Source organism: Anser brachyrhynchus, assembly GCF_964034855.1.
Source record: "Anser brachyrhynchus genome assembly, chromosome: 4".
NCBI lineage: Eukaryota > Metazoa > Chordata > Aves > Anseriformes > Anatidae > Anser > Anser brachyrhynchus.
In genome coordinates, this window is record NC_137698.1 from 66344901 (window position 1) to 66357593 (window position 12693).

General features: G+C 41.8%; 1 protein-coding gene across 2 annotated transcripts in view; it reads right to left on the reverse strand.

Annotated features, from left to right (window-relative positions):
* CRMP1 (collapsin response mediator protein 1) overlaps positions 1-12693 on the reverse strand; it is a 49738-nt gene that overhangs the window by 10282 nt on the left and 26763 nt on the right. For both annotated transcript variants that reach the window (XM_080588975.1, XM_080588976.1), the window contains exons 5-9: positions 10927-10988; positions 9734-9814; positions 6535-6603; positions 4329-4449; positions 2574-2730 (exon numbers count right to left, since the gene is read on the reverse strand). In XM_080588975.1, the coding sequence (XP_080445101.1) occupies positions 2574-2730; positions 4329-4449; positions 6535-6603; positions 9734-9814; positions 10927-10988 (490 nt within the window). The remainder of the gene's footprint in view (positions 1-2573; positions 2731-4328; positions 4450-6534; positions 6604-9733; positions 9815-10926; positions 10989-12693) is intronic.

Sequence of the window (12693 nt, forward strand, 5' to 3'; positions counted from 1 at the left end):
CTCCAGAAGGGTGATGTCCAGAAGAGGCTGTCATCCATTTTTAAAACTGATTACGTAAGTTCCAGCTCTGAAACATCTGAATGATTTTGATCCACAGATTTAGATTCCAACAAGTTAACAAATAGCCAAGTACAGAAAAAAAGGGGTCACACATCAGTAATTCTAATGCAATTTTCTGGGCTGCCAGCCCTAACAATTGCTGACAGTCAGAGAAGACCCTTTGGCCTCCTTTTTGGTTCTTCACTATGTTCACAACCAGCCATTCATTTTTTGTTAGAAGGCAAAGTCATGTATTTATTGGTGAAAAGGCAGATACGTTTTAGCTATTCCTAATTATTAATGAGTGTCTGATATTACTCCGTAGGATTAAACCAAATCCATCAGCAAAACATTAATTTCTTCACTCAGAAACAAAGATATGAACTGCATGCCATTTCTTCTTTCTCTCTGTTCTTCCGTCAGCTAAGTTCTTCATGGCTTAAACTCTCTCTTTTTTCCTTTTCTGGCCTTAATATAGCCACAAAAACATCAATGTCACAGCCAGGCCTTGTATCCCTGTCCATTTCCTTGTGTTTATGTTGTTATGCTCTCCTTCCACTATGCTATTAACTCCACTTTCCTTCTCCTCTAACATCTAATAACACACTCTGCACTCCCCAGTCTAGCCAACATCTTCTGTTGGCTCTCCGGCAGCTGACAAATGTCACTCTCGGGAGATACCCAACAACTCAGGGTTACACACGAGCACTCCTACTGATAGATCTCCTCTACTAACAGCTAACAGATCAGCTAGCAAATTGAGAGATGAAGGGATCACCACAGAAAACATCTCAGAAAAAGAAACTGGCGGGATTTAACAGAAGACATATGTATCTTTAAACACCTCACTAATACTTCATGATGTTATTCTTCGCCATAAACAATGTTTTCAAGGCAGATGACATCTTCCATGTAGCACCAAGATCTCACATCTCTAGTTCAGAAGAAACAGCATGTCACGGCAGCAATAATGCAGCAGTACACCATGGAAGATGAAAGCTACCCAAGGTGTATGGCCCGTGGACGAAAAAAAGGACCAAATCTCATGAGACAAATCCAATCTGCAAACCTCAGGAGACACCTTTGATTTTTATACTTTCCACTTTTTAGCAAAAAAAAATAAAAATCAACAGATTCTGTGGGAAACAGCATAAGCGGTATGCATATTTGCAGAAGAAGACTGTTGTGAGGATTCTTTAATGAATGTAAATTACCAGTCTCTTGATGAACAGTGAAATAGAAAAGCAAATTATTATCTTTACCATCATCCTTGCATAAAATTCCCCACAAACTCATGGCAGAGGGATAATATATACAGCTCTTTTTAGTTTCACAGTATAGATTTAAAGTATTAAAACCAAAAGCAGGCTAAGCTGCTGTCATTTATGATCTAGGACTTTAAGCCAGTAAGAAAAAAAAAAGTAATTTTTGCATGCTTGGAGGATAATGAAAACTTCTCTGCCTCCTCAATTGGTCTTTCTGATGTTAATGTTAATGTCGTTATTTGGATTCCAGGTCTAAAATTTCTCTTGCTATTTCAGCTGATTTGTTTTAACCCACATACCATTATCTGGGGGGACTTTCTGAAATCATATAGCTGTGTCTGACAGAGTAAAGGACCAAACATTCTTATATACATTCACATATGCTGGCTAAGAGCCTTTCCCGCACACAAAGAGCTTCACTCTTTATGATGCTGACAATGACATGTGAGGCCAGAAAAGTAAATTTTCCTTCTTGTTCTTATTTTAAGGAACAGAAAGCTCAATTATGGAAAATCAGGCCACCAGGCCTTCAGAACAGTGCAAATGCCTGCATGTTCTTACCAGGAATGCATGTAACTCAGAGCTTGACTACACATTCATTAACAGTGCAGCGCAGTGCTGCTACGAACATTTACAATTTAGTTTAAGACAGCCTAATTCTACGAAGTGCTCCGGCTTACATACCTGCACCAGCTCTGACAAAAATGGCTCCAAGAAAGCTGTCTTGGTTCCAGGTATCTCTCTCTATGGGGACAACTCTAATTTCAGGACCTGTGCTTGTGATATATGACTGGGGCTTAGAACTGAGACTATGCTCACAGATGAGGGTTTATCCACCAGGCTATTGGTTATGGATGGTGATGTGATCCAACTATGTATTAACTATTTGGCTAGAGAAAACAGAGAATTAGAGAGAAAGCTAGTTTGAAGTCCTAGGCTAAAGACTGTTTATCTAGCTGTGCAACTAGGAATCACTTGAAAAGCAGAAGGAAAAAGAAATAACCTGAATAGCCAGCAGCCTGAATAGCCAGCAGTTGTATCTTGAATGTGCTAACTAGAAACTGGAGGGTCCAGGCCTGTTCACCAGACTGGCAGCCTAAACACAGGGGCAAAACAATCCCCCTTGTTTTTCTACCATTTCTTCTCTGCTGTGTCATGTATGGAACTGGTTTAAAGGAAACTCAGCTGATCCCTAGGTGCTTTATTCCATGTGGCATTTGCACCTGCCCAGCCACCAGACTGTTAAAAAAAAAAAAAAAAAAGTCTTACCATGCTAAGAGTGAATTCAAGTAATCTGGAGTGGTAGGATCAGGGCTCAGAGGTGGCGAGGTCACAAAAGCAGCAGCCTTGGCCCAGTTTTTGCTCCAGTAATGTGTCCCATCTGTCCCCAAGCTGGCAGTGATTGGCTCTCCAAAAACAAGGGGACCTTGGGGAAAGCAAGAATATACAGGAACTGATTACAATCCTCTCTCTTTCCAGCACATTACAGAGCTTGCTGCACACAGCCATGTATAATTTATGCACTGCTACATGGTCAGCGTAGCTCCCAGAAAATTAAGCAGCGTTGGCTTTGTCTGTATGATAAAAAATTAATCAGGAGGCTCTCTGAGTTACACATGCTTTTGATCAGGATATTTACAAAGCTCTCTTTCTAATCCAGAAGGAGACAGTTCAGACCTGGTTTTAATTTGTACTATTTTAATCACAGCCATGTTCTCTCTGGTGCTCTGCTTCACAGTGAATTTAGGTGGAGGATGGGCTCCAGCTGACAGATGCCTTTTTACCACTCTCAGGTTGGGCACAGCACCAGCAGATAACAGCATATGGTCCCACCAGCAAACTCCAAGTCTCCATGAATACAAATACCAAGATAATATTTAGCTCTTTGGCTTCTCTATGGTGCTCATGCACTTCCTAGCACCAACCAGCAGAACAGTCCCGACTCCGTTGCCCTCCTTCGTTCTCAAATGAAATGAAGGGAAAACTGACATTGAGAAAAAGATGGAAAAAGTGCGTATCAGCTCTTTTTGGCCTGACCTTTGTCCTCACCACCTTTGTAAACAGGGGAAAGTGGAAGAAGAGGAGAGGCACTGTGGAAATAGTCAGAGAAACAGAAGAAACAGAAGACAAAGTGGGAGAAGAACAGGAAAAGGAAAAGAAGGAAGGAAAAAGTATGGGAAAACACTGACAATTCAGGAGAACAGAGGGGAGCAGAGGAGAGGAATTATTAATAAGATGCAGTTTGTGGCAGAAAGTGAGGATTGCAAAAGAAAGATTGACTGTGAAAGGACAAAGCTTTTCAGTCTCTTGAGTGGCCCCATGCCATGCTATGTCCTGGCCCACCACCTGTGAGGAAGAGCTGAGTCTCCCAGTACTGCAGCACTTCAGGTGCCGTTTCTGTGAGGCACTCGTTTCAGCAAACAAAGGTAGCTTCAAAATGGGCACCCTCCAGGCTCACAAGTCCCTTTTGGGTGGTCTTTAACCTGGACCTTTGCACGGCTGCAGTGAGCAATGCTGACCCACACACATCCCCATGCACAAGGGTCACACCACAGTCTTTGAGGGGATGGGGGATGCTTAGAGTTTGTGGAGTGAGACAAGGGGGAATGGCCTCAAGTTGTGCCAGGGGAGGTTCAGGTTGGAAATGAGGAGACATTTCTTCTCAGAAAGAGCAGTCAGGCTTTGGAACAGGTTGCCCAGGGAGGTGGTAGAGTCACCATCCCTGGGGGTGTTTAAGGAAAGGTTGGACGTGGTGCTTAGGGACATGGTTTAGTGCGTGATACTGGTGGTAGGGGGACGGTTGGACCAGATGGATCTTGGAGGTCTTTTCGAACCTTAATGATTCTATGATTCTCAGTGGAAAAGCACAGAAGGGCCTCTTTTCAGTTTTCTCAGCCCTAAATATTTAGCATCTGTGATTTGGGTCGAAATGCACAGATCAGTCTGCCAGCAACTTATTTTTTTCCACTGAGCTTCTATTCAACACAAAATCCAAGTCTGGGGGCAGAAAAGGAAGTCTCTTACCTCTCTTTCTAGCCAGTGCAATGATATCAGCTGCACTCTTACTCATCACCTTGGTGATGTACACTGGGCAGTTTATTCGACTGGCAATGGTGATGGCACGGAAAACTGCTTCTGCTTCAAGCTGAGGGAAAAAGAATGAAAGAAGTTAACTGCAAAAGCAGACAAGAAAAAATGAACTGGAGTACTGAGCCATGTTTCTCATTGTTTAGCAACAATACTTCAGGACTAGATTCTGCTTTTTCCGTAGTGGGATATGCAGTGCTGGAAAGCAGGAGCTAACCCCCTCAGGCATTTTGTGGTAGGAGTAATCACAGCCAGGCTGTACTCGCTAAGGGGGTACAGTTGTCCTAGTGCTAATACAGCTCGCTGGCCCGCAAGGAAGATCACATCCAAGTGGCTGGCAGGGCTCCTTCTTATCTCCCTCCCAAGCCTGTACTTTGGGCCTCTCACTGTATTCTGCAGCTGGAAGGAGAACGAAGCAAGGGAACAGTGCCCCAGCTTGGAGCTCTCCCTGGCAGCTTACCCTCTGAAATCTTTACATAAGGATAAGAGGACAGTGAACATATTCTCAAACAGCAGCTTCAGCATTATGGACTGAATTTAGCCCATAATCCATAAAAGCCTTTGAAACATCGCCCAGTAAGTCCTCTCTGTCAGCAAGCATAAATACAATCTTCTTTCAAGGAGTCATCTGGGACATAGGCACAAAGCAGTCATCTTCATATGGAGGAGCAGTGCTTCCCAGTGGCTCCGAGACTGCTTTACCCAGTCATCAGTTTTATTCCTCCTTCCTAGACAGACTCACAGTATTGGCATTGGCAATACCTAAAAATCTGTTATAACTGAAAATACTGACTAGGCAACACACAAAATCCTCTCCCAAAGCTGTGCTAGAAAAGTTGAGCAATTTAACCTGTCTAAAACCACATGCCTTAGTTCTTCACAGATTTGTAAAATATCTTTTTCTTAAAATCAGATTGTCACTTCAGGTTCTCCTAGGACTTTTATCCCAATATTTGCTCTCAAATCCCCAGTCACCTATAGAAAAAAAAAAGGAAAATCAGGAAAAAGGGAAAAAAAAGAAAAAAAAAGGAAAGCAGGACCTCTATGCCTCAGCACTGGGGCTGAGGCCATCAGATGGCACAGTCAGAAAGATATAAAATTCCTTCCTGGAAATTGCAAATGCAGATTTTCCTTAGGTCCTTACTCTCATTAAAAGGAAACGCCTCAATTATTTCAGAATAATTTAAGTGGAAGTTAAACAGAAAAATGAAAAAACGCAAACAGTTCAATAGAAGAATGTGACCAATTAAGTTTATTCCTCTTGCCTTGGGGAGAGGTTATATAAAGATCTGCAAACCACAACAGTCTCTTCAAGTTTAGCCTCAAATCCCCAGGGCCTTGTCTCTTTAGTCTTCAAGGAAGGCAGTCACTTCCCACTACTGCCCCCCATCATGCTATTAGCAGCCTGAACTGTCTACATTAAGAGACATCGGCATGTATCCGTCTTTTCATTCTCATTAAAGAAACCCTTTCCAGATGTCTGAGATGATCCTTGCAAGCGGCTCATTTTATTACAAGAGAATTGCATAAATTGAGCTGCCTCGCAGCATCTTTCCATTCTCACATATTTGCATTACTACAGTCTGCATTTCTACTACAAATGTATCTGCTGACATAAACATAGATTCATATGTTGGCAAACATTTATGCACAGCATATACGTACACAGCCATTGTATAGGAGGTTTTCATCCAAGGCAATTTAATGAATCTGGTAAACTCAAAGTCTATCCCATAAGCTGTGCTCCAATCCTAGAGAGTCAGAGCACAGCTGAAATGGGGTTTGGAAATGAAGAGAAATCTGAAATTCAGCCCGGTATTTGTAGTCACAGACCAAACTGCCGGGGTCACAGTCCAAAAGGCCTGCAGGCCTGGCACAGCGCGGTGGTGGAGCTGTGACAGAGCACAAGGACACCTCAGGCCTGCGGGGATGCACCCGCGGCCGGCAGCAGAAGGGTATTTCATACAAACAGGCTGAAGGGGACCTGGACTTACACAACTTTGAGTAATTCTGGAAGTCATGGGAGAAACAGACTATCTACCCCATGCACCCATCTGTCACCTGCACGTACAAAGGCCACGCAGGGGTACAATGTGCCTGACAAAAGATTTCCATGAACGACAAGAGGAGAGAAGCCTCTTACCTCCTCGGGCCTGCTCAAGGCATGTCCCTCGGGTCCCGTGATTCCCATCTCCAGGATGCGTTTTTGTTCCTGGAACAAAACAGATAAATACTGACAACCCCACCAGGACAAGACTCTCGTACCAGTTAGCCCCCAGCAGGCTAACAGCCGTGCTTTCTGACCGTCCCTTTTCTGTTAGTGCAAATGCAGCTGTGTAAGCCTGCTAAAGTCTCCTCTGTCTTCCAGAAAGTCCTATCTGACACCAAGACACCAGCCTAGGGAACAGGCTTCAACCAATATTTTAAATAGTAATTATGAATATTTCCATCCTGCAATTCTTTCTTTACTCCCAGAAGTTCCTTTCTGTCTGCAACCTATGAAGTGCTGTTATCTTCATTAAAGTTTTAGCATTGCTGACACTTCATCAAATAAAGTCTTGCCTTTGTCACTGAGCTTTCTGTTACACTTTTTTTCCTGCAGAGGGAATCACTAAGACTATGTTTCCATGAAAGTAAAAAAGTGCACTCCAGTTGTGAGGGCACTGTGTCCACACCAAGAAGCCCTGCTTAGGACCAATGGGGGTTTTGTCATTAAAAATCTGTGCTACCAAGCTTTGGTGCAATTAGGTCAATTTTTTTAAATAGAAAAGGAGCTTCGCTTTTCTTTAATTTAAGACCAAGCAGTGGTATTGGAATAAAGCTCCCTTGTTGTAGAAAGTGTTATTCAGCCACTTCTGATCTGAGTTTGGCACAGGTCTGCTAAGAGAGCAGATGTGGGAACAGAGCTGCTGATGTCCCTCAAACCCTGGCCTGCCGTGCCCACAGGTAACGAGCAGAGTGCAACAACTGTAATGTCTCTGACACAAACAAATGTCCCCAAGAGACAAGGATGGAGTTACCGAACATACTTTACTTTGTCATCTAATAAATATTTGATCCCAGGTCCCCAGGGGTGCAAAGCTCACACATTACCAATATCCTCGAGCAAAACCTAAGTTAATATTCACGTATACTTTTGCCTTCTCTGCAATCAATCAAAGCTGATTAATAGGAATGTATTAATTCGACTGTGTAATAAAGATTATTTTGGTTGGAAAATCATAGTGTTTCATACGTATTCTTAAAAGCAGATGTCCTAAATCATTAATGCAACAGTTCTAAACACTGTGAGTTAAAGACTCCAGATAATTAAAATACAATAAAAAATAAACAGTTGCATCCATATAATACAAAAAATAGCAAGACAGCAAAATAGGATCCATTTGCATCTTGAAGGAAGTCATAAAATCAGATCATATGATAATTTTTTTCACTGTAAGAGGATTTGATAGTGCTAATATGATAGAATATTTGTTTGATAAGATCAAATTTTTGTTTCCACGAGATAGTCCTGCAAAACATCTCTGCACCCAGCTTTCTTTTCACCATCCAAATAATCCTTCTAAATAAAAACATAAGGAACAGATTGATTTTATAAGACATGGCAATGCTGGGGAAATATGTTGATGTATAACATAATTCACATTTCTTTACTGCTTCCTCTTTTCCTAATGTTTCTTTCCTGTATGCTCATATTCCATGGCTGTATGTTAAAGCTGATCAAAGAAAAAGCTAACAGAAACAGATTTTCATCAAAAATGCAATTCCACAAGTGTACGTTGATTTTAATGGAGCACATATCAAAACATCATGGGTGCCATTTGATTTGTTTCAGTTTGCCATTCATACAGTAATATTGAGTTATGTTTATTATTATCGATTTTGCTTCCACTGGACATTTAGTGTCATGCTAAAATTATAAATTATATACATTGGTAGTTTTAAATCATGCTAGTCTTCATGGAAAATCAGCATTATTTTTCTCTTGAATCCAAATGATAGTTTTCACTTGGTTTTAATGGGAGAAGAATACAGCTGCACTGTATGTGCCTGCTGACTCCTCACTAGCATCTTTTGAGTCCAGTGGTTATTTTGGCCAAACTTGACCTAGGGAAAGAAGGCTGTTAAAGGCAGTAAGTTCGTACCACATAGGTAAAAGACAGAAATCCCACTGAGGGGAAAACAACAAAATAAACCCTTACAGGCAAGAGTGCTTATACACTCAGTCATTCAAACATTCACTTAAGAGCCTCCCTTATGCATGAGACAACAAGCATGTGGCTTCCCGAGTGTAGAGCTCAAAGACAACTTGTTTTCAGCTATTGTTATTGTAATTTCCCTGTCAGATCTGTTGCTTAGTCTTTAGCTGATAAACCAGCAGATAAAGAGCTGAGCAAATAAATCAGTCAGCTCACTCGGAGCCTCACAGATATCTGAGGTGCTCTACACACATACAAGGGACCAGAGGAGTGAGACGTCTCTGCTACAGCCTTAAAATATTCATCTGTCCCAGATATACGAACTCATAACGATACCCAGTCAGACCTCCCCATTCTGTTTTATAGCGGAATCCTCTCCTCAAAAGGACCAGTGAGAGATTTACTATTGACTACTGTCCTTGGGATACCTCTTTCGATCCGCTGCTGTTGCACAGATCACGCTTTAGCGTGAGGATAATCCCTACTTGGGAGACCTTACCTGCAAAGAGGTCACTGGGGATCTGGGACTTTTTAATGGAACACATTGAATTTGACTCCATTTTTCTGGTTCTGGGAGGTGTCTTTAAAAAATATGACTTATACTTCAACGCACAGTTTTTATATGTTTGAAGATCGTTGTGGATTCTTATATTCAAACCTCAGAGATCTATAAGAATATTCTCAAAAAAAATAGTTCTGAGAGCTTTACCACCTGCTCTAAATTCACTATAATATTTATGCTGATAGTTGCAACAAGAGACATTTGCATAAAGTTTCACGCATCCACTTTCTGTCCCCCAAATCTCTGAGTAAGGCTTTAGGTTGTTCTGCTTCACTTGTGTCTGCTGGATTCAGAAGAGATCTTGTTTCCTTCTGTCCCCCTCACCAGTCCCCATTTGCAGCCAAGGCAAGGAGCTGTCTGGATCACAGCTATACCTCACAGATGCTCTGCCAAAGCATGCAGAAGGGCCTCCATCCTCTCATGCCAGGGTTTACACCAGCAGTGCATAAGGCATCAGGCTCAATAAATGTGCTTACTAGCTAGTTCCCTTTTTTCCTACCTATACTCAGACTGGAGGCCTTTTACTTCCCCTCTCGTGTGAATCTTCTCACAAAGTGAAGCAAAAATCACAGTTCACTCACCTGAGCTATCAAGTCTCCATTTTCAGCATGCACCAGGATCACAGCTCCAAGACTTTTTAGAAAGGTGAAGGCTTCATAGAGCTGCAGGTGGTACAAAGAAGGAAATACCGCTGAACAAGGAAAACACATTCACACTCAGAACTCTGTTCATATTGCTTTTACTGAAATTTTCTGATATTAGACTTACTGAAACCGTAGTTCCCTTTTCAACAGGTATTGACCTTATGTATTCTTTGCATAAATCAGACTTAAGTAACACAGTAACACATTTTTCAAACACAGATCAAGTACCAAAGACAAGGTTTCTTCAGCGCCCACTTTCTCTACATCACTTCAGCTAGCATTAAATGGGGCAGAATACATAGCTTGCAACATGCACATTTGCACAGGGTAACAAGCATTAGTCCAGCTGCACGTTTAACATTTTGAAGCACTTCTGGTAATTCCAACCAGGACATGAAGCTGGCGTGCACTGCCTCCCAGAGAATATTTATGTACTATTTTGTCTAAAATTGCAATTAAAACCACATGTATTGGAGGTGTAGTATCAGTTATTTAAGAGACTGAGAGCTACAGCTCTAGGAATCAGTACAATTTAAACATTTTCTCAACTGAATAAGCAAACATTATTATTACTAACAGATGCCATTGTCCATTTATAATGACCTGATACTTATGAATGGGAAAGCTGAAGAGGGTGGAATCTGTAATGAGCACTGGAGAAACAAGCTCATTGTTATCTCCAGCCCTAATGAGAAAAGGCCATCTCCCCCAAACAGCAACAGTATTTAGCTGTTTGCAGCAACTGAGAAACTCTTGAAATCTCAGAACTGTCACTGCCTCATGTGTTCCACCATTTTCTCCCTCTCTGACATAGAGTTCTTGAAAGGTAACAGCAAAGTAAAGTGGAGGGCAAAATCTTGGGCAGTGTTGAGCAGTTACAATGCCAGGGACACCAAATAATCCTTGCAGAAGTTGAAAGTCATACTCTGTGGAACACATTCAGATTTTCACCACCTCTCAGCACTGGCCTTTCAGAGAGAAAAACTCCTCAGCTGCAAATTCTCATCAGTAACACTCATACCAGTGGAAATGTTTCTCTGGGATTCAATTTTAGCAGCTCCCCAGCTGACAGGAGGGAGACCACAGAAGAAAAGACAGATCACAGCAATGAGAAACAGTGAGAGCAATACCTGGCTGTCAGACATTTGGTAGAGATCTTTGTAGGCCATGTAGACTTGAAAAGAGTTAACACCTGTTAAAGACAAAATGCAAAGGCGTTGTCAGGTTAAGCGGATTCTTAAATTGTATTTGAACAAAACCAATCAGGAAAAACAGATCATACATTATTCATAAGGAATTTCACCAATGAATGGCAGAAATAAAGCAGGACTCCACAGCTGTATTACAGCTACTATGACCAGAAGCCTAAATCCCCTCTTTTCAGAGGGAATTTGCTGGACTCTGTGGATTGCAGTGTTCAGCCCTGGAGCAACCCAGCCACCACTGCAGGTGAGATTGTTTGGAGCCAAATCACAGACAAATGACAGTGGCTAAACAAGTATGTAAAGTATGTAAAGTTAAAACAAACAAACAAACAAACACAAAAACAACAACAACAAACCTTGCAAAGTTTTAGGTTCTGCGAATTGCCAGGGTTTTTTTTTTAGGTTTCTTTAACTAATCAGGGAAAGCATTTCAATTTGACCTGAAAGCGTGCTTTTAAACAGAAAAACTTCCAGTTATGCTTCCCCAAAGTGCTGAGTAACTAGCTGTAGGAATCATGTGTCTGAACTGACATACTGGCTTGCTTTTTCTTGATCCTACTGCCCAAAGCACCCAGCTGAGCTGATAGCAGACCCAGAATCAAAGCCTGAAATCAGCTACAAAGAACAACTTGCCATACATCTCCCTCCACATTCCAAAGATGGAAGGATTTATGTTGGCAGCAATACAGAACCATGAAGGATGACAGCACCAAATTTTAGAAATCAGTAAGAAATGCTAGTGTTGAGTGTTGGTGGCCAAGTATCAACTGTACTCACACCACTACGTTTTGCTATTTGTTTCAAAGATTTGCACAGAGGGATTACACAGCTTCATATTTTAAGGGAATGGGAATTCCAGACATCTTCTGTTGATATCTTCTGTACATATGAATTTATATTAGTTATAAACTTGCGTTACTCTTTAGTCTACTGACAACATCCCCAGCTTGGTACAGGGACTGATCTCACAGTTTTCTAGCTTCAAAGAAAAGTAAATTCCAAGCTAAGCCATGTATGCTGCATTTCGGAACAGCTGTCAGGAAAACTGCTTCCTGTGGCAGAAGGAAATAAGAAAGAGAACTGTGCATATTATTCACATGGGTTATGCTGAATGAATAAGGCTCCCTGATGAAGATACACCTTCTTCATGGGTCTAGACATGCACAGCTATATCCTCAAGCAGAGGGTTTGGTTGCTCACAGTCATGCACAGGGCTTGCTTATTCACAATTATAAGGTTAAAATACCCTGGGATACATGGAGGATAAAACCTTGAAATGATCCCTGGTATTATGTCTTCCTGCTAAGGCCAGGCAGCTCAGGATAAATATGAAGGGGGAGCTGGCCCCTCCTCACTGACTGCCAACCCGAGCAAATCTACCCTGAACCGTGGAGCCCCCTCAGCTGGTGAGTCTTTGTTTCTGTTTCTCAGGATCCCATAAAACATACGTGGGCTTTACTAACTGTAATGCCTCAGCCTGTTCCATATTATACAGTTTCAATGCAGTCAGTATGTCCCAGCTTTAAAATCTTGAAGTTTAACTATGTTTTCCCTGAGACCAATGCTTACAGCCTCACACCTGCAGTCCTGTCTACCCTCTGACTGACTACAGCAGCATTCAGCACATCTGCCCAACCAGCCTTTGAGGAAAGCTCTGTTTTCTCTTCACAATCCCCCCCAGTGTCTTAGATG